The 26,544-nt window shown below is 55.4% G+C and overlaps 1 protein-coding gene across 15 annotated transcripts in view; it reads right to left on the minus strand.

Moving 5' to 3' along the window:
* CACNA1A (calcium voltage-gated channel subunit alpha1 A) overlaps positions 1 to 26,544 on the minus strand; it is a 196,745-nt gene that overhangs the window by 78,408 nt on the left and 91,793 nt on the right. For 7 of the 15 annotated variants that reach the window (XM_075121670.1, XM_075121667.1, XM_075121665.1 and 4 more), the window contains 9 exons: positions 15,478 to 15,569; positions 14,510 to 14,662; positions 12,472 to 12,659; positions 5,083 to 5,186; positions 4,216 to 4,331; positions 3,238 to 3,294; positions 2,751 to 2,849; positions 1,227 to 1,436; positions 486 to 598 (listed from right to left, as the gene is read on the minus strand). In XM_075121670.1, coding sequence (XP_074977771.1) covers positions 486 to 598; positions 1,227 to 1,436; positions 2,751 to 2,849; positions 3,238 to 3,294; positions 4,216 to 4,331; positions 5,083 to 5,186; positions 12,472 to 12,659; positions 14,510 to 14,662; positions 15,478 to 15,569 — 1,132 coding nt within the window. The remainder of the gene's footprint in view (positions 1 to 485; positions 599 to 1,226; positions 1,437 to 2,750; positions 2,850 to 3,237; positions 3,295 to 4,215; positions 4,332 to 5,082; positions 5,187 to 12,471; positions 12,660 to 14,509; positions 14,663 to 15,477; positions 15,570 to 26,544) is intronic. The other 8 variants (XM_048831508.2, XM_075121674.1, XM_075121664.1 and 5 more) reach the window with 7 other exon arrangements.

Consider the following 26,544-nt stretch of genomic DNA (forward strand, 5'->3'; position numbering starts at 1 on the left):
AACACCTGTACCCAAGGGCACACGCATGATCACAGGCACATGTGCGCACCCACCTGCCAATGCTCACCTCTGTGCATGCACTCCCACCCTGCCCCCCCGTACCTACCCATTAGCATGTACAAATGCACACAGACACAATCCTGCCTCCAACCCCATGCAGCTGTAAATCCACACTAACTCCACAAGGCCAGATTCTGATCACAGCTGCACTGCTGTAAATCCCGATTAACTTCAGTGAAGTCAACTTCAAGGGAGCTACTGTGAATTTACACGGGTGTAACAAATCACAGAATCCAGTGGAGCTATTCCAGATTTACACAGTTGTAACTGAAACCAAAATTGGGCTCAATGGAGATACTCCAGATTTACACCGGTGTAACTGAAACCAGAATATGGCCCGACGGAACTGCTCCTGGTTTAACGGGTGCAAGCGAGCCCAGCCACCCCTTGCAGGCCCCGTGGCGGGCAAGGAGGTGCGGACTTACGGCGCAGTCGAAGCAGTTGAAGGAGGAGTGGAAGTAAGGCCGCGTTCCGAGCCCGTACATTTTTATAAACATTTCGGACATAAAGAGTCCTAAGAAAATGAATTCTGCATAGTCTGTGTGAGAGAGAGAGAGATGGCTCAGACCTGCCCAGATCTCCCTGCCAGCTCCCTCCCACCCTGCTGCTCTCTCCACTAAGAGAAACCCAGAAATTAAACTGCCCACTGAATGACCCACTAATAATCTCTTCCATTCCTAGAAGAAAAGGAGTACTTGTGGTACCTTAGAGACTAACAAATTTGTTAGGTGCCACAAGTCCTCCTTTTCTTTTGGCGAATACAGACTAACACGGCTGCTACTCTGAAACCTTCCATTCCTAGAGCGCCCTCACCCCAAAGGATCACAGAGTGCTTTGCCATCTGATAGACACTCACATAGGGAGACTGTCCGTTCCCACCAAAATCCTCTGGTGCAGGGGGTGTGGCAGCTGGTTAACAGCACAGAACAGTGCCGCGCAGACAGCAGTCACCCGCTCTGGGGTGGGGCACAGCGGCTGTTTAACCGTCCATAGTAGGGACACCTCCCTCAGTGGTGAAATGCAGCCACCTGTAGGGCTGGGGTGCACCAGAAGTTAAACAGCCATGCCATCGAGGAGAGGAAAGGAGGACTCCTCAATCCAAGTGAACCATCTGAGGGGATGTGAGAAAGAAAGGAGCGTGTGCTCAGGCCGCTGGCCATACTCACAGAGGAAGTCGGATAGCCAATCTGGCTGGCTGTAGTGTACTATAGCAACACACAAGGTGTTGAGTGCTACCAGACTGAGGACTGTCCAGTAAAAGGCCTGAGTTTTGACCATTCGGCGGATATAGAAACGCATCCTCCTCTCCCTTTTGTGAAAAAAGGTGGAGTTTTCCAGCTTGGCACTTTTGATGCTGGCTCGAGCAAAGGGTGAACCTGCAGAGGGAAGAGAGGAAGGTTAGGAGCAGCCCCTGGGCAAAGGCCCCAACATGGCTGGAACAGGTGTTAGAGGGGGCAGTTTATTGGGTTTCCCCATTCCCCGAAATAGCTAACTCTCCACCCGCTTCTCAGTTGAGTAACATGGCACCTGGGCCGAGGATCTCAGTGCACTTACTGGGGTCAGCCTGTAGGACAGAAAGAGAAGGATCCTGCATCCAATAAACTGCAGTGTGTGTGGCAGTGTGACCCAAGGACCTCCGGATGCCAACTGGCAGAGGGCCCAGGAGTATACAGGGGAACAGGGATCCCTGGGTGCACTAAAAGGGGTTATGTAAGGTGGCTACTGAAAGCATGTGTCACGCTCATCCTCATAATCTTTGCAAGAGGTACATATGGAGAATATGCGAGGAGCGATGCGTATATGCTAAAACTGATCTTCCCTTGGTCTGGGAGTTAAGGCAGGTCACCAAAAGGTGGCCCACATACTCCTGCCAGGCAGGGGAAGGAGATGCTTCTCTCTCTAGCCAGGAACATGCAAACTGCAAATTGTCTGGTACACAATAGACGCCCATTTACAGTCTGAGCAAAATGCAAATTAACAGATTGTGAGGGCTGGAGGAAAACACAAAACCAGCAGGAGTTTATGGGTAAGACAATGAACTTCTGAAACTAGGTGAACCCCCAGTTATTCCTTTAATTGGTGAAGAAAATTGGTGAGTGGGCTTGATCTTATGAGAATGGGTCTCAACCAAACTGGTTGAAAACTCTGGGGACAGAACTTGGGGTATCTTGTAGGAGATAGGGGAGTGCCCTGCCCATTAAGGTTAGTCTCTAGAAAGTGTGTTACGATTTTGCTTTATATATAATAACCATTTGTTTCCGATATTCTTACTCGCTATCACTTCCATCTCTTCTTGTTTTCACTGTATATCTCAAAGTGTGTTAAGCTAAGTGGTGATCTTGCATAGAATCCACCAAGCTGGTGTGTCTAACTCCTTTGGGAACAGCCAATCTCAGAGTTGTGTGAGTGTTCAGTGGAACAGGAGCGCTTGGAGGACCTGGGGTTCAGCGAATGCCTATCACTAGCCTGTACAGACAGAGCGAGGCCTGCAGGGACCTGGGGAGCGGTGCCAGAGGCTGGTGGTTTCAGGGAGCTGGTCCACAGCAGGGACAGATACAATTCCCTAACACTAAGGGCAAGGGGTGGTCAGGTGACTCACAGCCCTGGGAAGCATCACAGCGGCAGACAGGTTTGTCCTTTCCCGCATCACACGGTGCCCACCGTGGCTGCACACAAGGCTGCGGACCTACCCACTGAGGAGATGTCGGCCAGCTGATCATCTGCCTCCTCCGGGTTCAGCAGGTCTGTCTTGCTTTTCTTGATGGTGGCTCTCCGCAGAGCTCCAACAACAGGAACATGGCAAGAGAAACAGACATTATCCTTTGGGTTTCCCAGTCAGACTCTGTACAGTGCCCTGGCTGGAAGGGGCTGGAATAGCCAGGAGCACCCCCTTGGTGACCCTGCCCTGCCCCCTTCTGAGAGGAGCTGGAGAAGCCAGGTGCTCCCCACACAGCCAGTGCTCCTGCCCCACTCCCTACAGTGCCCCCCGCTAGACGAGGCTGCACCAGAATTTCTCTGCTGTTTTTCCTATCTCCAGAACTTTTTGGAACATGGGCAGATGAACAGCACCTGTTTATACTGAGCCCTCAAGCCAGCCCCCTGGACTGCCCACCATTAGTGCAACTGTGTTCGGAAGCCCCCGGGGAGCCACTCGGCATTCAGGGGCACACAGCTTACCATCAAACGGGAGCCTCTGCTCTTCCTCTGTCTCATCCTCCGCTAGGATCACTTCTTCTGAGGGAAAAGAACCGAGAATTAATCTAGGCAACAACACGCCCCTGGAATTCTGGGGAAACTTCTTAAGCTGTGCTGGGATGGGGCCAAGTTGAGTCCGCTCCACTCAAGGGCCGGAGCGAAGGGCATCTACGCTTCCACATTTCAGGGGGGAGGGGCCCCATGGTGCCACATTGAGGTCCAATGCAGAAAGAAGCCACATGGCCAAAGGGCCCCTACCACGGGGCACCCCTCCCCAGGGCATGCAGGAGGTGGCGTGCTGGCTGGAGGGCCCTAGCAAGGGGAAGGCAGGCTGGAATGCCCTGGGAGGGAGGAGGGCTCAGGTGGAAAGGAGTGACTGGGAATATGGAAAGAGGTGTGGGGTCCGCATCATTCACTTCACTCCCACCAGGACACCCATCCCTTGTCCTAGCAGCTGGTCAGTGACTCCATAACCCTGCCCTGGAGGGGTGAGAGGGGAAGAGCAGACGATGTTGCACCAAAGATCAGAGCCAGGGGGGAATGTTCACTTGGGAGCCTGCATGGAGCTCACTCAGATTCCGGGGCTCCTTGCTGAGTGGACTGACAGGCTGGGTTCATCGAAAGGGGCCCAAGTTTTCGGGGAGATCTTGGTGTTCCAGATGCCACCTTTGGGCCCAGCCCCACAGATGTGTTTAGGTGCCTAACTCCCACTGATTTCAAAGGTGCCGCAGTACCTTTGGTGATCTAGGCCTTTGAGCCTTTGGGTGGGTTGGCAACTCAAACTGAAAGCCAGGGCAGGGGATGCGAACCGACCCGACACATGCTTCCCAGAGGCAGGGAAATAGCATCTGCCATTGCTGGGCAGAGGCCCAGAGAGGGGCAGGGACCTAGTGCATTAGAACTGAGAAGAGTATGCTTCCCCCATCCCCGGCTGGCATTGTGGTAGAAAGGAGTCCTCACCCGCTTTGGAGATCCACTCCATGTAGCCGTTGAGCTCCCTCTCAATCTGCTGCTGCCGTCTCAACTTGAGAAACGCCCGCCGGTTCTCCACCCGCTCTCTTTCCTTGGCAAACTCCCTGCAGGCATCAAAACAGTCAAACTGTCTGCCAGGCTGCCCTGCACATGTCTGAGCAGGTGGGTATCACAAGGAGGGGGCAGAATGCACCTCCTCCCCCGAGAAGGTGCTATTTGGGGCACCCTGTGCATGCGGAGTGTGTGTGTGTGTTTACCTGTGTGAGAAGGGTAAGTGTGTACATGTGCCTGGTATGTGTGACCGTGTCCGTCTATGCGGTATGTGTGCGCCCATGTATCTACATGGACTGTCAGGGGTGTACACATAGTGTGTAAGACGTGCACCTACACGTGTGTCCGTGTGTACGGATATACGTGTGCCCACGTCTGTGGGTGAGCAGCATGGCTGTGGGTGCAGGGCGTATGCCAGGGAATCCAATAGCAGCCATGGCAAAAGCCCATTGGGTTTGCTCTGACCTCTTCCCGGAGGATCGCACCTAGGACTTCTCCTCTGCAGATCTCCCAGCTCTTTACAAGGTGGGTCAGTGTCACTCTCCCCGCTTTACAGGTGGGGTAACTGAGGCACAGAGCACAGAAGTGACTTGTCCAAGCTAATGCAGCAAGTCAGTGGCAGAACCTAGGAATCCTGACTTCCAGGTTTCCCCGCTCAAACTACCAGAGACCACTCCCCTCCCAGAGCTGGGAAGAGCAGCCAGGTGCCCTGGCTTCCAGTCCCATGCCCTATTCCCTACAGAACATCCTGGGCCCCTGGAAGTCAGTCGAGAATGCAGCCCAGGGCAGGGGCCACACACTTACCCAGACAGCACCCCCAGCACAAGGTTCAGCATAAAAAAGGAGCCAATGATGATGAGGGGGATGAAGTACACCCAGTTCCAAGTGTTCCCTGAGGCATCGTTGCTCTGGGAGAGAAGGGAGTGACTCAGCCAGTGCGGGCTGCCAGGGCCAGGCTGTTCCTTCCCTCCAAGGAGGGGCTGGTGACCACGGACCCCAAGCAGCCGGCCAGCTCAGCAGGCCCACTCCTAGCCCACTTCCAAGAGAGCTGAGTCTGCTGCCCAGCCCCCATTAGGCTTAGGGTGACCATATTTCCCAAAAGGGAAAACTGGTCACACCCTGGGGCTAGCCTGAAGGCTAGCCCTGGCCAAGCTGGCATCAGCCACTGGCCCAAACTCCTCCCCCATGCAGGGCTGGCCTGAACCACCCACCCATGCTGCTCAGCCCCCAGGCCCACATGGGGCCATCCCGCAATGCTCACCCCCCCCCCCCCCCCGGCTTGTGCCACTCAACCAAGCTGCTACCCCCCGCCTCTCGCCCATGCAGGGCTGGCCTGGCCAGAACCACTCGCCCGAGCCGTCACCCCCTGCACGTTCCTCCATCTCCTGCTAGGGGTCGCATGCCACTTTTTGGGCAAAACTGGGCATCAGTTGGCAAGTGCAAATGGGACAAACGCCAAGTTTTGCCAAAAAAATTTGGGGCAGCTGGGACAAGGCTTAAAAAAAGGGGCTGTCTCGGCCAAAACGGGACGTCTGGTCACCCTACATAGGATGGGCCCTGGCACCAGTGGGGTTAGCACAAACAGCCCCCAGCAGCCACAGACGGACTAGGCCACGGGGACTGATTACCTGTCCTGCTGCTCAGGTTGGGGCGCCTTGGCAGGGGATGGGGAGAACATGCCCAGCTGATGTCCCTACGCTCCTCCCAAAGCCAGGGCTAGAACCTGGGGTCCCGACTCTCAAAGCCCTGCTCTGCCTGCTAGGTTACTCGCCTCCCGCCAACACCCTGGCACTAACTGCTGCTTGCAAACAAACCATAGGCCACTCTGCCGGCTCCCTCCCACAGCCACTGCCCTGAGGCGCTCAGAGTGAACCTGGCCGCTCCCCACTTTGTGCCTTGAAAGCAGACATTAGCAGCAGGTCATGGGTTTGCTCCAGGGAAGGTGCTAATGGACTCTTCTCCTGACTGGCTTCTTTGTCTTCCCCTTTGTAGTGCCAGGGGCTGGAGGGGCAGGAGCGGGGATGGGGCGCTTTGTGAGCCTCCGCTCCACGAGCTGCTAAAGATTCCTTGTCCCCATTTCTCGCTGCTAAATATAGGCCAAGGAACAAAGTGAGCGGCAGTCTCCCGGCTGCTCAGCCTAATGAGAGCCCAGAGTGCAGCAGAGGGGTCTGGTGACAGTGGTGCCTGGGGAGTGGGGAGCATGTGAAGGGGCCTCAGGGCCTCTACAGACTCTGCCATGCCCACCATCTCCCCGTAACTGCAAGGGGCAGACTGGGTCCAGGCTCCCCTGCTGTGGCAGCCTTGTTAGGGCAGCTCCTCCACACCCGTCCTGAAGGGACCTGAATTCTGCAAGGTGCTTGTGTCCTGCCAGATGCCTGGTCAACAGCTTGGCCTGTGGCATGGCCAGGGTGCCTCGGGATCTGCACTAGGAGCTGGGGGGGGGGGGGACTCCCAGCTTGCGCAGACATACTTGGGCTAGCTGTTATTGAGTAGAGCCACCAGGGCAGCGGCAGCATGAGCTAGCTGCCCCGAGCACAAACCCACTTGGGGCCCATGGGAACATCCTCGGGGCAGCAAGTCCGTGGCTGCTGCTTCTAATGCGCTATCTGCACACGGGGTGGCAGGAGTGCATCTGTATGAGCTGGGGATCACACCCCTGACTTACAGTGTAGACGTAGGCTCAGCAGAAGGTGCAACAACCCCCCACGTCACACCCCAAGCCCTCTGAGCCATCCTGCCCCCAGGCACTGCTTCCCAATTCGGCTGGCAATTTAGGTCCCACTCAGAGGCAGATTGCCATTGCCTCTTGCCAATGGTTCGGCTGGTTCAGTGTCTGGTCCCCGCCCCCCTTTTCACACTGTAAAACAACAACAGAATCCTCTGTGCTGAAATGCAGCTGTCTCTGGAGGGGTGGGGGGTGCAACAGCTGCTTCGCAGCCAACGTCAGCCCCATGGTACAGTCTGGACAGGGCAGCAAGCACTGGATGGTGGTAAGACAACTGTATGCGATACACATGTTTTCTGCTCTCCTCCTTTGTGAGAGGCTGGAAAGAAATGACTCGCTGGTTAATTATCCAGGGCTCCTTTCAAATCTAGCAGAAAAGGCACATGACGAAGACAAAAGGGAGCAGGGTTCAGAGGAAGCAATTACCCACAAGGCCGGGAGTTCGTGGGATGGTCCAGAGCGATTGGGTTGTCGATGACAGAATGCGTCATAAGGGCTTGTTCCACCGATGGATTGGCTCAACTGAACTGCACTGCTGCATCATGGGGGGTTCTGGGTCTCAGGCCCCCCCGATGGGTAGTTTTATCCCCTAGTCACAGGGGCAAACACATTGGCGCAGAGCTGATGGGGAAGTTGCATATACTCCTCTGACTGTCGCTCTATCAGGCATATGAGCTGGCTTGCGGACATCTGGGTCATTGCCATGAAGCAGAAGGTGGGCTGGAGGCTTGTGAGATTGTAATTAAGGTACATCATCACCCAAGGGCCTTGAATTGTAAAGTAATTAATGAACACACCTCCAGGGGAGGTAAGTGGAGACCATAACCAATATGGGGAAACTGAGGCACAAAGAGCAGCAGTGTGATTTTCCCAGTCCCCAAGGGGAAGTCTGTGCTCAGGATAGAACCCAGGAGAGCTCGCTGGAGCAGTAACTCATTAACTCTCCCCTCCGGAGAATATTTTCATTCTCAAAGTGAATTTCATTGGAGGATGGGAGCACCAGGCTGGCAGCCCCAGGGGATGGCCTGCTGCGTTTATCCACAGCGTGGCAAGCACGGTCAGCATCTTCCCTCCCATGCTCATGGCCCCTATCAACGTGCCTCAGCCCTCTCCTGGGGAAACCCAGCTTTGGGGGCAAGAGAGGACATAGGCACGCAGCTGCTAGGAACTTGGCTGAGACCCACTTAACTAATTTCACATAGGGACCAATGGTAGCACACCTCAGTCACAAGTGAATGGAGCTGAATTCAAACCAAGGCCCTAGAAGGGAAAGGCCACAACAGCCCATCTCCCAGCCTCTTGAGCCAGCCATGCTGGGCACTAGATTGGAGCGGCACCATCTACCTGGGTAAGGCCCTGTGAAGCATTCCCTAGTCCCCCAAGCCAGCCAGTCTCACTGCCATGGGGCCAGTTTGGAGGTGCACCCCGCTAGAAGAGAAAGGCCCAGAGACATTCCCTGCCTTCCTGAGCCAGCCAGTGCCCCTGCCCCAGGGCCAGCTTGGAGCCAGTGACTCCAAGAGGGGAAAGGCTCCATAGTGCCCCTGAAGTGGAACCTGAGTAGAACCTATGCCCTGGATGTGCATCCCACCCCCTGTGCACCTGCCCTCCTCCACAGTTGCCCACACCCACCCACGCAGACGTGTCTTGCAAAGCCCTTGTCCACAGGCCCGCATAGGTGCTGGAGCAGAGCCCTGCATGGGACTAGTCTTCAGTCCTGCTCCCGCTATCGTGGCAGTGGGTCCTGCAGGATCCCAGTTCTATTGCAGGGCTCCATTCTGGAGCTCCTCCTGCTCCCACCTGCAGCAGACTGCCATTGCTTCTGGAAGGTCAGCTCTCGCCAAGAGGACTGGCGCAAAGCAGATCCTAAACCACCACCAGTTTGGAGGGGCTGACAACAGCTGACTCACGGAGCAATGCTGGCTGCTACTAATCCACTTGGAAGCCTTTGGGGACTAGAGAGAGATGCAGGCGGCGCTGCTCCCGCTGCGGTGGGCCTGGGACACGAGGTCTCTCTCCTGCATTAGTGTGATTAGCTCATGGAACTAGGAATAATTTATGTTTACATTGCGCTTTCCGTCCCCAAGTGCTTCATGGTCTCTAGAGAAGGATCTGCCACCCACCACCAGAATGCAGCTACCTCTGCGGGGGAGCACGGCAGCTGTATAACGGCCCACACCCACACTGCGTAGCAGCTTTTGGCAGAAAGCGAGAAGAATCCTGTGTCACACACAGATTTCAAGGGAGGGTTTGGGGAGGCCAAATGGAATTTGAGCAGGAGCCTGGGGCTAAGGCTGCTACTCTTGGGGACAGAGCCACGGGATTCCAGTGATCTCACTGTAGTGTTTTATCCAAAAGGCAGATGCTGTGGGCGTGCAGCTTCCCTTCCAAGCAAAGCATTGAGCTCAACAGCCCTTAAGGGATAGGAGAAGTGCCCCCTTCTGGATCATCAAGGCAATTTCCTGCTGCACCCTGGGCTTTCCTTCCTGGTCTCCACCCAGAACTAACTGGCCAGATCACCGTTCAAAGCACCTCTCGTCCTATTCAGTCTCATACCCAGACAGCTAAACTCAAGCTCCCCCAGCCCAGCTACGTGCTAATGCACCACAGGGCTGTCCTTGCACACACCAGACATACTCAGACACCTACACACTTTAGTGTTAACACACACAGACATATTACAACCATGCTACCATAACCTGGCACTTACACAGTTGCCAATTAACACACCTACTTTTCCACAGTGCTCCCTTCACAGGTTCTCTCACAAGGTCCTGCCCTGCCACTCACACACTACAGTGCCATGCTCACTAATGAGCTCCCCTCTTGCAAGCTAACACACTCAGCCACAGTGGAACAGGGTCACCCCCTCCAGAGCATCCCTCATGACATGGGACAGTTCTGCAGCATCCCTACCTCAGTTTCCCCTTCCAGGGTGGGTCCCCTCAGCCTTCCCCACATTGGTCACATGACAGCCCTCCAGCTAGTCACTAAATAAACTTGAATGCTTCCAGGATAATAAGGGTTCAACTAAAAATCCTAACAAACAACAGGTTCTTCTGCCCCTCTGGAGCCCACTTTCTGGATTCAGTTTCTCTGCCCCTTCTAGGCTACCATGAAACCCTTCCCCACTCTGTCACAGAGCGCTAACTCCCCAGCTGCTTCCCCTGGAACTCCTCTCCCAGTCTACAGGTCCTGGCATTCCCCGCTCCCTGCCCCGCAGAGCAACTGGTGCTTTTAGCTGAGCCCTACCTCCCAGGACTTTCTCCCTGGAGGCCCTTTATCCTCGCAAGTTCCTACTGTCTCCCCTACCAAGGAACTCCCTGCTTTCTCCTGGGGCCAACCTGTCTCCCTGAAAAAGAATTCCCTGGAACACAGTTTGCTCAGCCCTTTTTAGGAGACCCAGGTGTTCTCAGGTAACCCATCGCCTTAGCTCCACCCCCTCAGGCTACAAGGCAACTAATTATGGCACAGGTAGGGCTGGTCCCATTTGCCCTGTAAGGGCCAGTGACCGTCTCTCGCACACACATCCCTGTCACCTTCCCCAGCAATCCAGCGACCCCTGGCTGTGCATGGGAGCTGTCTGAAAGGCCCCCTCTCGCACCTTTCCCCTATATGCCACCACCAGGCAGGCCCAGCTTCATCCCCCATTCTCCAGCCTGCCACGAGGCCTACGGGCTCCAGGCCAGGCACCGCCCTCTCTCTTTTTCTCTTCTTCTCTCTCCCCTTCTCCCCCACCCCACATCTCTGTGGAGCACTTTATCCTTTTCCCTGGCTCAGCAGAACGCCCCAGCTCATTAATTCTGCACGCATGGCCAGCCGCGTGCCTGGCCTCTTGGTTGTGAGGACCCCATTGCACTTTGGATCAGGGACAAAATGCTGAGAGAGAAGCAGGCTGTCAGCATCCTGGAAGCAGGCTCCCCTTAGGCTGGGCACTGCTGCCTGGCAGCTTCTTAACTGCAGTCCAGGGGAAGCCACGAGCCTCCCTCTGGAGTCTGGACACATGTCAGCCACAGGATGCCTCTTGGGTCCAGTGTCAGGGCTGTGAGGGGGCTGGCTGCCTCGGGCTGATGGTTATTGGCCCAGCTGAGAATATGCCTGTGACGAAGTGGGACTGTTCTTAATGTTTCCTCTGAATAGTGTGGGGGTGCCTCAGTTTCCCCTAGGCAGTTCTTAAGTATCTAGGGGGTGGAGTAAGGGTGTATGATCATTGCAGAGCCCTAGAGGGCAGGTGTGTGCAGGAGTCTGGACACAGAGAATGGCCGACACCCTGTTTCCTGGCAACTGATGGCCTGGGCCCTTCCCCCCCTGCAAGGTGAGAGCTGAAGGGTTGGAGAACAAAGGAATCAGGTGACCACCTGGCCCGGGAAAGGAACAAAGCCCAGAGGAGGAGGGGCTGGAGGGGGTTTTCAGTTTGGGGCTGGCTGGGACATGGAGTGAAGTGCAGACGGGGTTGTCTGGCTCACTGCCCCCCCAAATGGACCCAGCTGAGGGGTCCCGTTCTCTGCACCTGCAAGCTCTGTTTTAGACCATGTTCCTGTCGTCTAATAAACCTTCTATTTTACTGGCTGGCTGAGAGTCACGTCTGACTGCGAAGTTGGGGTGCAGGACCCTCTGGCTTCCCCAGGAGCCCCGCCTGAGCGGACTCGCTGGGGGGAAGCGCACGGAGGGGCAGAGGATGCTGAATGCTCCGAGGTCAGACCCAGGAAGGTGGAAGCTGTGTGAGCTGTGTGTCCTGAAGACAGGCTGCTCACAGAAAGGCGACTACCCCAGAGTCCTGACTGGCTTCATGGGGAGCAGTTCCAGAGCATCGCCCATGGACTCCGTGACAATGCCCCAGTAGATTCAGGACTTGTGAACAGCCAGGTCTGTTCTGGTCTCACTCATGTAACTCAGAGCTGAGAAACGGGTTGTTTTGGCCAAGAAGATTTGTGCCTCTCTCTAGGGGCTGCAGTGATTCTACAGGGCAGGACCAGGGCCAGGAAGGCACAGTAGAGCCAATGTCCATATTTGGTGGATTCAATGGACCTGCAGTACAGAAATGACAGCCGTGCCAAGTGAGTGCGGTGACCCTGCAGTACAGAGACGGCACCCGTGCCAGGTGGGTGCAGTGACCCTGCAGTACAGAATCAGTGCAGGTAGCAGGCAGGTCAAAATGCTTTACAACCATTAATTAACAAACTCACCCTGTGAGATCATCACCCCCATTTTACAGATGGGAAAACTGAGGCACAGCAGGGCAGTGACTCCCCCATGGCCAAACCATAAATCAGCTGCAGACTCAGGAAGAGAACACAACAGTCCTGATTCTCAGCGTTATGCTCAGACCGCTAAGCACAGCTTCTTTATCCAAGTAATGAAAAGCAATATGTGCAGGGAACCCCCTACCCCTCATGAGTTTCCTGCCCTGCCCCCCAGATGCCAGGCAGTGAAGGCCTTAGAGCCCAGGGCTGCTGCAGGCAGGGACTCACATAATAAAGGAGTTCGGTCCACCCTTCCATGGTGATACACTGGAAGACAGTCAGCACAGCAAACAGGATGTTATCGAACTGCGTGATCCCGTAATTCGGGCCTTCCCAGTACTCACGGCATTCTGTCCCATTGGGGCACATGCGGGCTGGTTCTTCTGTCCCACATGGAACATCGACCTTGATTTCGCCTGCAGGGTGGGAAAAGAAAAAGGACTGATATCCCGATGGCAGGTGGGCAGCCCTGCAAAAGTCAGGTAACCCCATGGCTGGCGGGTAACCTTACATCTGACAGCTAATCTGAGGGCTGGTGGGTTACCCCACAGAAGCCAAGGGCTTCTCCCTACATGGCCCCTTCTGGCTTGTCAAAAAGCTGAGGTAGTAACGATACCAAGCCCTTCCCGGATCCTTTTGCTGGAAGACCCCAGTGCGGGGCACAGGAATTGTGTGCAGAGAGAAAGCAGTTGACGTTCAGGAGCCTGGCATCCAAAGAGCCAGCCTGGTCTCTACAAAGGGAGGGGGAATGGACAGAACCTGTGTCTGAGGGTATCAGGAAGGAGCCCTGAACCTGCTCCTGTTGGAGTCAGTGGCAGCAGGGCTGGGCCCTGTGCTCTTCAGGGATGGGAGCCTTGGGGAAGGAAGCGTTGGGGCACCTGGTCATCCCCACACATGCCATGCCATGCAGCCCTCCTGTGTACAGCACTGGCAAGCCCTCCCTGCTTCGCCCTCCATGATCCCAGACATACTCCCTCTCTGAAGGGGACTGGGATCCCCACACTGAGCTCCAAACCCTTCCCCTCCTATTTCTCTGACCCTCAGCACCACAGCATCTGAACATCTCAAAGTCACTCCTTGACCTACCAGCTACCACCCTGGGTATTACCCCATTGCACAGATGGGGAGCAGAGACACAAATGACTTGCCCAGTTACACAGGGAGGCCATGGTTAAGCCAGGAACTGGACCCGCGTCTCCTGGGTCCTGGTCCAGCATCTCTTCTTCTACTCCCAAAGCAGGGAAGGGATGGTCCCTCTCTACAGTGCCTTATGGAGACCCCTCCTGGGACCCTGAGCTGAGCTCCAGCCCCGACTCCCAGACACCCTGTCCTGGTGCAGGGAGGGGCCCTGCACTGAGTGCTGGTTCCCTCCAGATTGGTAGCCGGGATTTGCAAATACTAATTCGAGCCACTTCTCTCGTGTCTGCTGGGAGAGTCAGACTGCCTGGGACACTGCAGGTGCTTCCTCCGTCCCCCTCTCCTTCCCTCCCCAACCCCCTTCTCGATGACATGGCCGCGTTGCAGAAATAGCTCTCCCTCAATTAACACCATCTCCATCAGGGGAGAGAAATAATTAGGCCATTCCATATTGAGCGCAGGCCAGGGGCCCAGGGAGGAGCGGGAGAGAGAGAAGGAAAGAGACTAGTGGGGATGACAGGCAGATTCCAGCGCCGCACCCTGGGACACTTGGCCAGGGAAGGTGCTGTCACTCGTTGGCTGGGCTGCTGCTCACAGGGCTGGTGCCAGCTGGGTTCATACCACCCTCTCTCACACACAACAAGGACTGGGATTTTCCAGCTGAGGCTCTTCAAGCCCTTTACAGATGTTCCTTCATCTAGCCTTGATCCATGTCAACATGCCCTCCACATGGTAGGGGGGGAAACCAAGGCACAGAGAGGGGAAGTGACTTGCCTGAGGCCACATACCAGGTCAGTGCCAATGCTTGGACTAGAACCCAGATGTCCTGGCTCCCTGTTTGCTGCTCTACTCCTTAGACCATTTTTCCTCTAAGAGCTCGGAGTAGAACCTCCAAGTCTCAAGCATCCTGCTCTATGCCCAACCCCTCCAAGAGTGGGGATTAGAACCCAGGTGTCCTAGCTCCCAGACCCCTGCTAGACAAACATTCCTCCCTATGTGGAACCAGCAGGCAAGTAAAGGGAGCTTGTGCTGGCCCCTTTCTGCCACTTGACTGGCAATTCCCTGTGTCACTCACCTACGGGACCCCGATCCGAACGCAGGGGACAGGCGATGCGGGCACTGGACCTACCTGTCACCAAGTCAAAGCAGGTGGTGTGAAATTTTCCCATATAAAATTCTAATCCTATGATTGCAAAAATAAGGATTGCAAAAAACAAGAGTAGGCCAATTTGTAGCAGAGGTATCATAGCCTTCATGATGGACTTCAGAACAACTTGTAAACCTGGGGCGGGAGAGAGCGAGACAGGGTGTCAGACGGCTGCTCCCACGGCAAAGGCAGGGCCATGGAATTCTGGGGCCCCGGGGCAGTGAGGGGAGAGTCCCTCACTTTACAGCTGTGTGGGGACCCCACCAAGGATACTGTGCTCAGCAATGAGACTCCACACCAGGAGGGCAGTAGATCAGTTAGTTAGACTAGAAACTTTGGGGGCCACGCTTATCTTTGCGTTCTGTGTTTGTACAGCACAATGGGGGCCTGGTCCCTGACTGGGGCACCTAGGTGCTACCATAATACACCTAATAAACGTACAGCACCCAGCACAATGGGGTCCTCTCCATGACCAGGGCTCCTACACACTGTCATAATCAAGCATCACAGAAGGGGTCATCCTCTTCTAGGCAGCACTGGGGAGACACCTCCCGCCCCCCGCAAGTGAGGCCATTTGGTTCTGGACTCCTAGGTCCCTGAGTAATGTTTGCAAACGGAGAAGTGCTTCAGAGACCAGCAGCAGTCACTCTCTGAACACACAAGGTCAGACAAGCTCTTCTAAAACCTCTCTCTGCAGCAGCTCCTGCCAGTTCCCAGCTTCAGTATGAGAGTAGCAGGGCAGCTGTTGGGAGCTGAGTCCCACTGGGGGATGACAAAGCCCAGGGCTGGGTGCCGGATCCCATAGGGAGGTAACAGGGCCTGGGGTTGGGTGCCGGGTCTCATTGGGGGATGACAAGCCCAGGGTTGGGTGCTGGGCCCTGTGAGGAGGTGGCAGGGACCCGTGGCTGGATCCCAGGTCCCATGGGGAGCACAAGGACTAACTCACTTACTTGGAATCCCCGACACCAGCTTTAGTGGCCGGAGCACACGAACTGCCCGCAGCGTTCGCAGGTCGAAGTCAGAGCCGACTTTTGCCAAGATGCTGCAAGAGACGAAGGGGAGAGTGACAAAATAAGGGGCATGCTGGGAAGTGAGGCTGCCTGCCCTGCGCGGGGAAAGCTCCCCTCTGAGAGGAACATTGTAATTTTGCCATGGGAGGGGGGGAGAAAGGCATGTGTGGATGGGGCTACAGTAGGAACTGGTGGAAAGAAGGGGTCTCACTGCAACTGGGCAGCCAAGACTCTCAGGGTCAAATTCTACCCGCAACAGAGCTGGGAACAGAGCCCAGGAGACCTGATTCCCAACTCCCTTTGATCAGACCGCGAGCTTTCACTCCTCTCCCCGAGCCAGGGAGAGAACCCAGGAGTCCTGCTGTTACCGGCTAAAGTGAAGGGGGCCTGCTTCATGAAAAATAAAATCATCATTTACTTATTTCTTTCGCACATTCCTTCCACGGATCCCACAGTGCTCTCCAACAGAGGAACACGCAGGAATAACTTGCTCAGCACTGAGGGGTGCAGCAGCTGGTTAACAGCGCATGGCAATACCGCACAGCTGTTCTGGAAGTGCATGATCCAATCTTCATGTGAAAACCCAGGGGGAGTGGAAGGAGGCAGAATTCAATTATCTGTCTTGACATTTGGCCAGGATATTGGAGCTAATATCCCGACTCTTAGGAAAAGTGCCACAGGATCCCATGAGCAAAAGCTGACAAGAGCCTGGTTTCATGGCATCCAAGAAGGGGCCAATCCAATGTCACCTCAGTCACACTGGGAATGTCACTCTACTGCCTGCAGCAAAGCGAACCCTGGCACCATGCTGAGGCAGTGGGGGCAGCCCTGGCTGACTGGGAAGAGCGTTCCCTATGGAACCCATCTCAGCCCCTGGGTTTTCCTTGGAGGTTTTCCAGGCCTGCATATACCTAGCCTGTGAATTCAGACAGGATCATAGCGCGGATGGCCTCAGTGGTTATAACCAGCCCGGTTATAACATACAAACCTGTTCAGATTGTAGCACTGAGCATTTCAGATCAGACTCATAACTGGTTTCATCAGCCCAGTATCTAGAGCTTCCTTAAAATGCTTCCCTGCAGTTTTCAGTGGGATACAGGATTCTCCATTACCTTCTGACCTAAACTCTCGGGTAGCGTGGCTGTGCAGGTGTTATCAGCAGCCACCTTCTACCCTAGAAGTCTCTGCATTTCCGTGCTGGGGGAGCCATCCCAGTACAGTGTTGTTGTGAGGCTGTTAAACAGCTGCCACTTTCACCCCACCCAGAAGTGGCTGCACTTCGAAGGAAAGTGAATTGTTCCATATTTAGATCTCTTGGGATGAAAATGGCTCTGGAAATGGGAGTTAATCTAGCCCTGTGTTTGTCTCTTTCTTATGATAATTAAAAGCTGAATCACAGGGGTTCAATAAGTAACTCTGGTTACAAAGCTTTTATTCTTCCTGGCTACGAGACATGAATCAGCAAAAGGCACAACTCCAGTGAGAGGGGCGTGTGTGATAAACAGATAGATCCACACACTCTCCCCGAAGGACCATAGCTCAGAGATGCTGCGGCCTGGGCTCCCATTGTCAGCTTTAGACCTTGGTGGATGTAGGAAGGGAAGGGGATGCTGGGATAGGGACCCCCGGCATGAGGGTTACAAAGGATTTGGGGGCACATTTGGGGGGTTATGCCCTCATTTCAGACACTTCTCTGCTGCCAAGGTGCAAGCTCCTGTCCCAGATGCCCCTGTATTCTTACACACCCAGCACACACCCCTGCTGCCCTGTCACACCCCAGTGCCTCTGATCCAAACCCTGCCTGCCTGTCCCTTCCTTCCTGCGGTTACGTTCACCCCTCCAGAGCATCGCCAGGAAACCAATAATCCAGCAACTCCTTCGCCAGTTGTAGGGGTCGCTGGAGGTCCATCAATCATTCATGGGCCTTAGTGCCGCTCCTGAAAACACCTGTCCGGATATGAAACATTTGCTGTCCTTGCCACTCACCAAGGGTTTGGAACACCAGCGGGCTAAACTGGGGACGTTCCCCCCAATATCTCCCCAGCAAAGCTTTGGGGTCCAGATACTCCAGGAGGCAGATCATGATCAGCTCTAGGTTTGCGCATGTCTAGAATCTGGCCTCTTTTAAACACATCCCTGAGAGGTTAAAACTTTGTCACAAGCCTCCAGTGGCAGTGTGGTCCACGATTTGGTTCACAGATGAGAAAATCACTCGTCTAGGATGCCGTATTTGGGGGGTGGCGTGGGTGGGGCTCGCGCTCTCGGACGCCGTATTTGGGCGGTGGCGTGGGTGGGGCTTGCAGCCTGAGGGGTGGGTGCGCCTGCCTTGGGCAGCCCTGTTCCGTTTGTTTCCACGGGTCCCAGTTCAGTGAAACTCTCCCCATCCAGCGCTGCCCTAACCAGGCTCTGACTCTGCAGCAACTCCACTGAGCTCAATGGTCTCGCTCCTGATTTACACCCGAGCTGAGTCAGACCCAACAGTCCCTGCAGCTTCAACTCTAATAGCAAGATGCTGCCTGCTGTGTGGCTGGCCGACCAAGCGGTGGCGCCTGCCCATCGGGGCTCAGCCCTGCAAGCCAGTAGGAGACAGAGGCAGGTTAGATTCAGGAACTGACAGGCGCGTCCCACGGGCTTCTGCATTTTGCTATTTTTAATTACAGAATTAGCAAGGCCACCATGGCCTTTGATGCCTTTATATACGATCGTCAGGAGTGTATTTATAGAAGAATTGAACGTTGATGTTAACAGCCTCTCCCATAAAAGCATCGGGGGTGAAACTCCTCTCACCTCCCTGGAGCTGGGAAGGGAAAGGTGGCAGGATGCATTAAAAAAGGGGACAGCAAATTGATGGCACCCTGGGGAAGTATGAAAATCCCTGCAGAAGGGATCCAGGGTAATCCTAGCTCACCATCCTTTCAACCCAAAGAACATAATCGGATATAAAAATTATATGCCAGGATCACCAAAATGCAGCCTCCTCTGGGGTGGGGCACAGCAGCTGTTTAAAAGCTGCGCAATAATGAGCTACTGGAATATCAGTGCCGAAATGCAGCCACCTCTGGGGTGGGGCACAGCAGCTGTTTGACAATGCACAGCAACACTACAAAGGATTTGCTCATCAAACGATGAAATGCAGCCACTTCTGGGATGGGAGGCGACATGACAATTTAACTGGGTTACGCAATGGTTTTGTCAATCTGCCTAAGCATTTCTAATTGGACCATCATCACGAATCGGGCTGCGAAATGAATGGGATTACCACATCTAACTGCAGGAGTGGGACACAATGGAACTACTGGTGAGTCAGGATCTGGCTAGGACTTCACATTTAGCACCTCCATCAGGAGCTTTAATAGACACACATAGTCAAGACCTTGGTTGGTACATTTCATTCTACGGATAACAACACGCCGGAGCACTGCGGTCAAACCCCCTGGAGCACATCACTCCCTGCCTCACCCTTCGCTGTCTCCCATCCACCCCACAGACCCTGCATGATGCTCTTTTGCTCACAGGCAATTCTAGGATCACAGCACAAAGGGGTATCACAGCATTATTATTCAAAAAAAGTGAAAACAGGTGTAGGGGATCGACTGAAACATTGTCCTGCCCGTTTTGGAACCCAAACAAGACAGCATCATGCAAAAGCGGCTAGAAACAGCAAGTTCTCCATCACTCAGCACCTTTAATCAAGACCGGATGTCTTTCTAAAACATACCCCCGAGTTCAAACAGGAATCATAGGGTGGGTTCTCTGGCCTGTGTTCTGCAGAAAATCAGACTAGATAATCAGAATGGTCCCTTCTGGCCCTCAAATGTATGAAATGGGGCTCAAGCCACCATAGCAGGATCCTGCTGTGGGGTCTAGATCTGGGGTGTGGGTTTTAAGAACAGGTTAGACCAGCACAAGTCAGAGATGGTCGAGATATTCTTAAACCTGAGCCAGTGCAGGGGGAGGGACTCCATGACCTCTTGGGGTCCCTTCCATCCCTACATTTCTCTGATTCAAATCCAACCCCAGGGTGAAGTAAATCTGATCCTTAACATCATATGTATTATAATCCAAGGTGTCTGTAGCGGCGGGGTGGGGGTGGGGGGTGGGGAAGGATTTTCAGCCTGACAGTGGCCATTTTGCTACTTTGGTCTGTTCTTGTCAATTGGGCTGATTGAATGGTGCCAAAATCTTCACAGCCTGATTCTCCTCTCACTTAGGGCCATCAGAAGTTAACCACACACACACCACTGTCCCCGATCCTCTCTGGCCGAAGGGATCCAAGGGCTCGCTAGGCGTGCTGAGCCGAGGGGGGTGGGAACCAGTGCATCTTAGAAGGTCAGGTGAAAGCCCAGAGCCTGACTGGAGGGGTGAGGAGGCCCTGAGAATGGAGAGCCATTGGGATCGGTCTAACAGGAGCTGTAGGACGCTATCTGCTGAAATAGGGACGTTTAGGGGAGGTCTACACTGCAGCTGGGAAGGTGGCTCCTCGCCCGGGCCGACAGACATGCCCTAGCTCTGCTCAAGCTAGCATGCTATAGACAGCAGCGTGGATGCTGTGGCACGGACAACGACTTGGGCTAGCCACCTGAGACCAAGCCCACCCGACCCCCGGGTCCTAGCTCAGGTGGCTAACCCGAGCCTTCCCCCATGCTGCGACATCTGCACTTCTCTTGTCAGATGCGAGTCTGAGCAGAGCTAGTACAGGTCTTTCTCCCCGGGCCGGGAGGCACGCTCTCAGCCGCAGTGGAAACGTCTCCTTCGGGACTAAGCAGAGGCTAAGGCTTTCTCAAAGGCCTCGAGCAGGGAATCAAAGCCAGCTGGGATAAAGGGCTGTCCAGTCGAACTGCCCCTGGCTCTGGGGCCAATAGAAAGCAAAAGCTGGGCCACCCTAACCAAGACAACAACCTCTTTCAGGAGGGCCCTGCCACAAATCAGAGAGACAGCGTGCCTGGGCCCAATGGCTTTACTGGGCCTTGCCGGAGAGGGCAATGAGGTTGGACTCCCACAGATAGTGGGATTCTCATATTTTGGGAGGGCACCAAGACTTCTGTGTATAATGTTCTTCCTGGGCACTTGGGGGGGGGGAGGGGTCATGTCTTATAAGCATCTTCAGGATTTCTCATAGGAAGAAATAGAACCCAAGAGTCTTGACCCACTGTCCTCTACTCTAACCACTATCCCCTTCCAGAGTTGGGAATAGAACCCAGGAGTCCTGACACCTAGTCCCCCCCATCTCCAACCTCTATACCCTACTTCCTCCCAGAGCTGGAAATAGAAGTTCTGAACCCAGGAGTCCCGACACCTAGTCCCTGCTCTAACCACAAGAACCCATTCTCTCCCACACCCTCATTTAGGTAGCTGGGAGTAGCCATGCTGCCTGCTGCTTATCCTGTCACTGTTACGCCAGAGGGTCTCTTCCCATTTACCAGATCTCCATAGCAACTGGCCATTTCCCATTCACACAGTCTCCAGGGTTACCTTCCTGCTCATTCATGCTTGTTGCCTTGGTGACAAGCCCCATCTCATTGATACAATCAGCAGCCTGTGTGTGTGAAGGGTGGCAGAAAATGTGGCTTCCCTGGAACCCAGGGGCAGATGGTGGAGTGAAGGGGGAGAGGAGAGAGCGAGCACGGCCGGTATAGTTCAATGCTGCCACTCCCCTGCTACCTCTGCCCAGCTAAGGACAGGGCAGGGCCGCCACGTCTTGGCGGGGAGGCCACGAAGGATCTGCTACTTTGGTCAGCGAGTCGCAGGGGACCCTCTGTAGTGGGCGCGGGCGCTCCCAACGCAGGGGTGCAGTGCCGCTGGCAGCTCTGTGTTCTCAAGCTGCTACGCCAAAGTCCTGACCAGCTGTGGTCATTAGAGATGCTTCCCAAGTGTCTGGCTGTGGACCTGGCTGGCTAGTTCCCCTCTGTCTCTCCGCAAGTCCGTGTGCTACTTCGGCTGCGCACAGGGTCCTCCCTCACTTCCTGTCCCAAAGCAACAGCAGTTCAGAGGCCAACTGCAGAGCAGTGGTCCCTTCTTTAGAGTCTGCATACGACTCTAGGCAACATACCCAAATCCCCTCTATCTATCTGTCCATCCCTACCCATCCAACCCCCCGCAGTAGTAATCTCTCTCTCTAATCCGCTGCAGTTTACATTTTTATATAGCACACGTCGTCAGGGTGTCTAGGCTCCCAGCTCTGTCCTGGTTGCTCTTACCGGAGTCTTGCTGGAGCTATCTAAGAGGGATGGTGGGGCATGTGAGCAGCATGGATGTCATTTCAGAAGCACAGCTCTCTGTAAGGGTGCGGGCCTGTGACAGCCCCTCAGCCTGGTGTCAGGGGGATACGTTCTCCATGGAGCAGAGCCCCCAGGCCCACCTGATCCAGGACAGGTTTGTTGGATGGACCTTGTGTGAAACCAAACAAGTTACAGCTTTGCGATGTTGAGGTGCCTTCATGGGCGAAAAGGGGAACAGAAGTTGGCCCGTGTGTGTGACCCCGCATGTCAGGTGTGCACAGCACCAATGCAGGTAGAAATGTGTGGAGCGGCAGGCATGAAAGGGAGTGTAGGTGTGTACATACAGTGAGGCAGGTGTGCAGGCGTATTTGGGCAACGTGCCCAATGTGAATACAGTGCAGCACAAGTGTGAGGGCACGTGGAATTGTGCCCAGTGTGGAGATGGCAGGTGTGGAAAGCTATGTGGGCGTGGGATTGCGTATGAATGTAGGGCATGCGGTGGGAGCGGGGACGTCATGCCCAATATGAAGGCACTGTGCCTTGTACAAACACACTGTGGAAGGCGTGCGAGGGCAGGTGGTGTCATGCCCAGTGTGCATACAGTGTGGCAGGCACGCAAAGGTATGTGTGGACACAGCGCGATGAAGGGTCACTGCCAGGCGTTGGTGTTGAATATTGCTTCATGTTTTCATATAGAGTCGTCCTCTGCGTTGGGCGCTGGGGAAGGGGCAGCGTGGGGGGAGGGAAGCCTGCATGCTGACCTGTGTGCGTGGGCTCGGTGTGACTGGATGTGGGGAGTTTGCCAGATTTTCAAAAGCTCTGCTCCCAGCAGCTCCAATGCAGCTACGTTTGCCAAACAGTCCAGCACAAGGTGGGACCCAATAGAGCCACATATAAGTTGTCTACATGGGAGCAGAGCCAGGGCACCATCTCCCACTGCATGCTCTTCAGGGCAGGAGCTGTAGCTACATGTGTGTTCGGACAGCACCTGGCGTAATGCCCCCGTGTAAGCGAGCCTGTGCTCTACTGCAAACTGAACGTGCAGTAATACTGATGAGCATGGACACTGGGTCTGCCTGTGTGTGTGCGCAAGTGTGTATGAAATGTGTGCGCACTCTGTGAGCTTGTGTGTGTGTGGGCATGTGTAAGTGTGTATGCACATGTGTGAGCTCCACGTGTCTGTGCGTGTGAGTGTGTGTACGTACGTACTCTGTGTGCCTGCGTGGGGGTGCACAAGTAAATGTGCGCGGGCGGGAACTCTGTAGGCCATTGTGAGTGTGAGAGCTCCGTATGCCTGTACATGTGGCCACAGCTGTGTGTGCAGGCTGCTGGTGTGAGTGGCTGCCCTTGCTCCATGCCCTTGTTGCAGGCAGGAAGGTGAGAGGCTGGGGTAAGAAGCAGGAGATCAGTTCTGCCCTGTGCCAGAGTCCTGCAGCCGAGGGCGGAGTTAGCCCTGGGGCGCTGCCTGGCACTGCCTTTCCCTTCTGCAGGTTATTGCTCCTTTCCTCCCTCATCCACTCTGTCCTTTTCCTCCTTGTTCTGTCTCCCTTCCCCCTCTCTAATTTCACATTCCCTCTTTCTTGCTTCTCCCAGCAGAGCTCCATCCACAGCCGAGAACAGAACCAGAACGGAACAGACGCAGCTGCGGCCTCCCTCCCCCTTCCTTTCACACTCCCCCTTTCTCTCTCTCTCTCTCACTCCCCTTGTGCTCTCTCTCTCCTATTCTCCTTCACGCACTGAGTCACAGGGCACCTGGCACAGCCTATGTCCTCCCCGAACCTGACACCCCCCACGTACTCCAGCAGAGCCCCCTGCCCTGGGGACCCCCTTAGCAGCTCCAGGCAGGCCGTTTCATATTGAATGGTGTTGCTCTGGACAGAGGCGAACGACCAGCTGGGGATGCCAAATCCCCCTAGCAGCTGTCCCTGCTCCTCCCTGGCCCCACCTGCATGTACCATGGTGTACCAGTTCTGAGCAATGAGCCCTGCAAGCCGCCTGGGGCAGCGAGATTGGGGATGCCATCAGGGAGCCTCCCCCCAAACACATCCCATTAGCACAGCCTCATGCCCCTCGTACCCGCCTGTCCTCCCACATACACCACGGCCCCCCCTTGCCCAGTGCTCATCTAGTCCACCCCCTGGGCGGATGCAGAGTTCTCCCCCATGGGGCAGGCACTGAGTATATCTCACTATATCCATTTCCTGCCATCGCTGAGTCTTGGGCACTGGCAGCATCTTGGTGCCTTCAGTTCTCTGCCTGTGGCACACAGCAGCTTAGTCTCTTGAGAGCTGGGATGCTTTCATCTAATCCCAGTTGTTGGGCTTGGTGTGCGGGTGCTGGGGGTGGCCTGTGATAGACAGGAGGTCACACTAGAGGAGCTGATGGTTCCTTCTGGCCTTGAACTCTCTCACTCCTACAGCCGGAGCGGACTCTGACAATCATCCGTACAGTCATTTCCCAGCGCTTTGTCCACCAGCCCCCGTGTGCCAGGGGTTTGGGAGGGGGCGGGTCTCAACCCAGATGCTCCTGACCTGATGTCCATGTCACAAAACCCCCCAGCACCACTGGTGAAAACCAGCCCCCTTGCCAGCAGCTTCAGCAGACACAGCAGACAGACCATAGAGATGGAGCTTCCTCTGCCATTCGGGGGGGGGGGGGGGGGAGGGGAGGGGCGGTCCTTCCATTGCAGGGCTGAGAGAAAGACAGATAGAGGGGTGTGTACGGAGCTGGATGGACAGATAGATCGATCAATCGATCCATCAGCCTTGTACATTTCCCAAAGGCACTGCCTTTGTGACCCTTCCTTTCACCTCTTAACCCCATGGCAGCAGACAGCAGCTCAGCGCTGCTGGACGATCTCTCCCCCCAGGCGTTAGCAGGCACAGGGAGCCACCTGGAGTGATGGGCACAGACAGGTCTGGGGCAGGTCCCTGCTCTGCTCACACCGACCCCTAGCCCAGGGCAGAGGATCCTGGAGGGAGCAGGCTGCCAAGGCTCGGAAGAGGCAGAGAGAGGAGCTGATGAAAGCGAAGGGGACTTGGCCAAGCCCCGTTCCTCCCAGGTGTAGGGGGACAGTCAGGTTCTCCTATTACGGAGGAGAAAGAATCCTCTCAGCTACAGTGCAGGAGTGGCCCCCTGGGTGGTGCATGAGCCCCCTCTTCGGGGAGGCTAACCACGCGGCCCCACCCCTTCTGCCCGAGCCCCAGCCACCAGAGGGCCCCACCCCAACGCCCGCCCAAGCCCTGAGCTGCCCCGGGGCTGGAGGAGCTCCAGCCAAACAGCCCCGGTCCACTTGCCGGCCCCAGCCACCTGCCGGCATCTGGCTGGAGCTGAGCTGGCACTGGCTTGGGGGAAAGGGTGCAGCGTGGGGGGGGGGGGGCAGGGCTTGGCTTAGGAGAGGTTTAGCCTCCCCTGGCCTATTATACCCACCGCTCATGAGCAGCCCAGTCTGGGCAGACAGATATCCCCCCCATTAACCCTTACCCTAACCCGAACCCTGTCAGTGTGCTCCAGCCGTGTCCTGGAGACACCCTGCTATGGGGGGAGTTCTCAGCCTCTGTGAAGGCTACCCAAGCAGGGGCCACTGGATCCCATGGACAGGGTAGAGGCACTCTGGTGGGGTCCCTGTCCCCCCTGCAGCTCTGGACTTCACACCGTCCTCAAACCCCACTTGGCCGACTCCTCTTCCCCACCCAACACCCCCTGGTACTTCCTGCACATCCCCAGGGCACACCTGCTCCACAGTCACTGCTCCCTGTGCCCCCCTGGTCCCGACTGCCCCCACCCCCGGTCCTTGCCGTCCAGAGCTCTGGGCAAGTGGCGATCAAAGTCATTTTGGGGTGGGGAGAGTCTGGTGAGCGCCGCTCGGGTACCCAGAACAGGGGAAGGAGCAGAGACGAATGGAAGCGACACCATCAGACGGGCAGCTGGAGACGCAAAGAGACAGAAAGTGAGAGCCACAGCCCAAGACAGGCAGAGGAACTAGGACAGACACTGTGGGGAGGGCAGGAGTCCTACAACCCGCGGTGGCTACAGGATCTCGCAGATCATCAGGCGACGGCACAACCAGCCTGCCTGTACCCTATGCAGACTGGGGCACAGAGAGAGAGAGAGAGAGAGAGATGACAGGGCCTGATCCCCCTTTGCAGTCCCTTTGCCATAAGGTCCCCACCACCACCATCAAGTGCAGGGCACATATCAGGGGTGGATCAGGCACAGGAGGAGGTGATGCTGGTGCGTGCCTCTGCCCTGGCTATTTCCTGGCTGCGGCAAGGCCCACACAGCTCTGAACCAGCCCCAGCAGCTCCAGAACGGGGAGACGCAGGGCCAGCTCCCATTGGTCCCAGGCTAGACTGCAGCAGCCCAGAGACAAATCTGGGCCTTAAGTGAATGAAGCCGTTACTGAAGCCAAGATATGAGACACTGCAACAGATTGAGAGAGAGAGAGAGAGAGAAGGGAGATGCATTAAAAAAAAAGAGTGTCTGGGAAAGGGGGAGCGGGCAATCACAATGAGAAAAGAGGGAAGACAGAAAAGCGAAATGTGGAGAGAGGGAGAAAGGTCACAGCGGCTTTCCGCACGGTCGTTAGATGCAGCAGCCTTTTGATTCATCAGCAGAATCCAGAGCTGGGTTTCTGTTCAGCTTTGATCGGGCTGGACTGACATTTAGAGCATCTAGACAGGGTCTAATCAAAGGCTCTGGTGAGCAGAGGGGGCGAGGGCTCTGGGAGCTGGACAATGCAGGGTTAGAATGCTGGACAAATGGCACCCGGCAACCCCTCAGGAAGCAG

Source organism: Caretta caretta, chromosome 20 (genome assembly GCF_965140235.1).
Source record: "Caretta caretta isolate rCarCar2 chromosome 20, rCarCar1.hap1, whole genome shotgun sequence".
Classification (NCBI taxonomy): Eukaryota; Metazoa; Chordata; order Testudines; family Cheloniidae; genus Caretta; species Caretta caretta.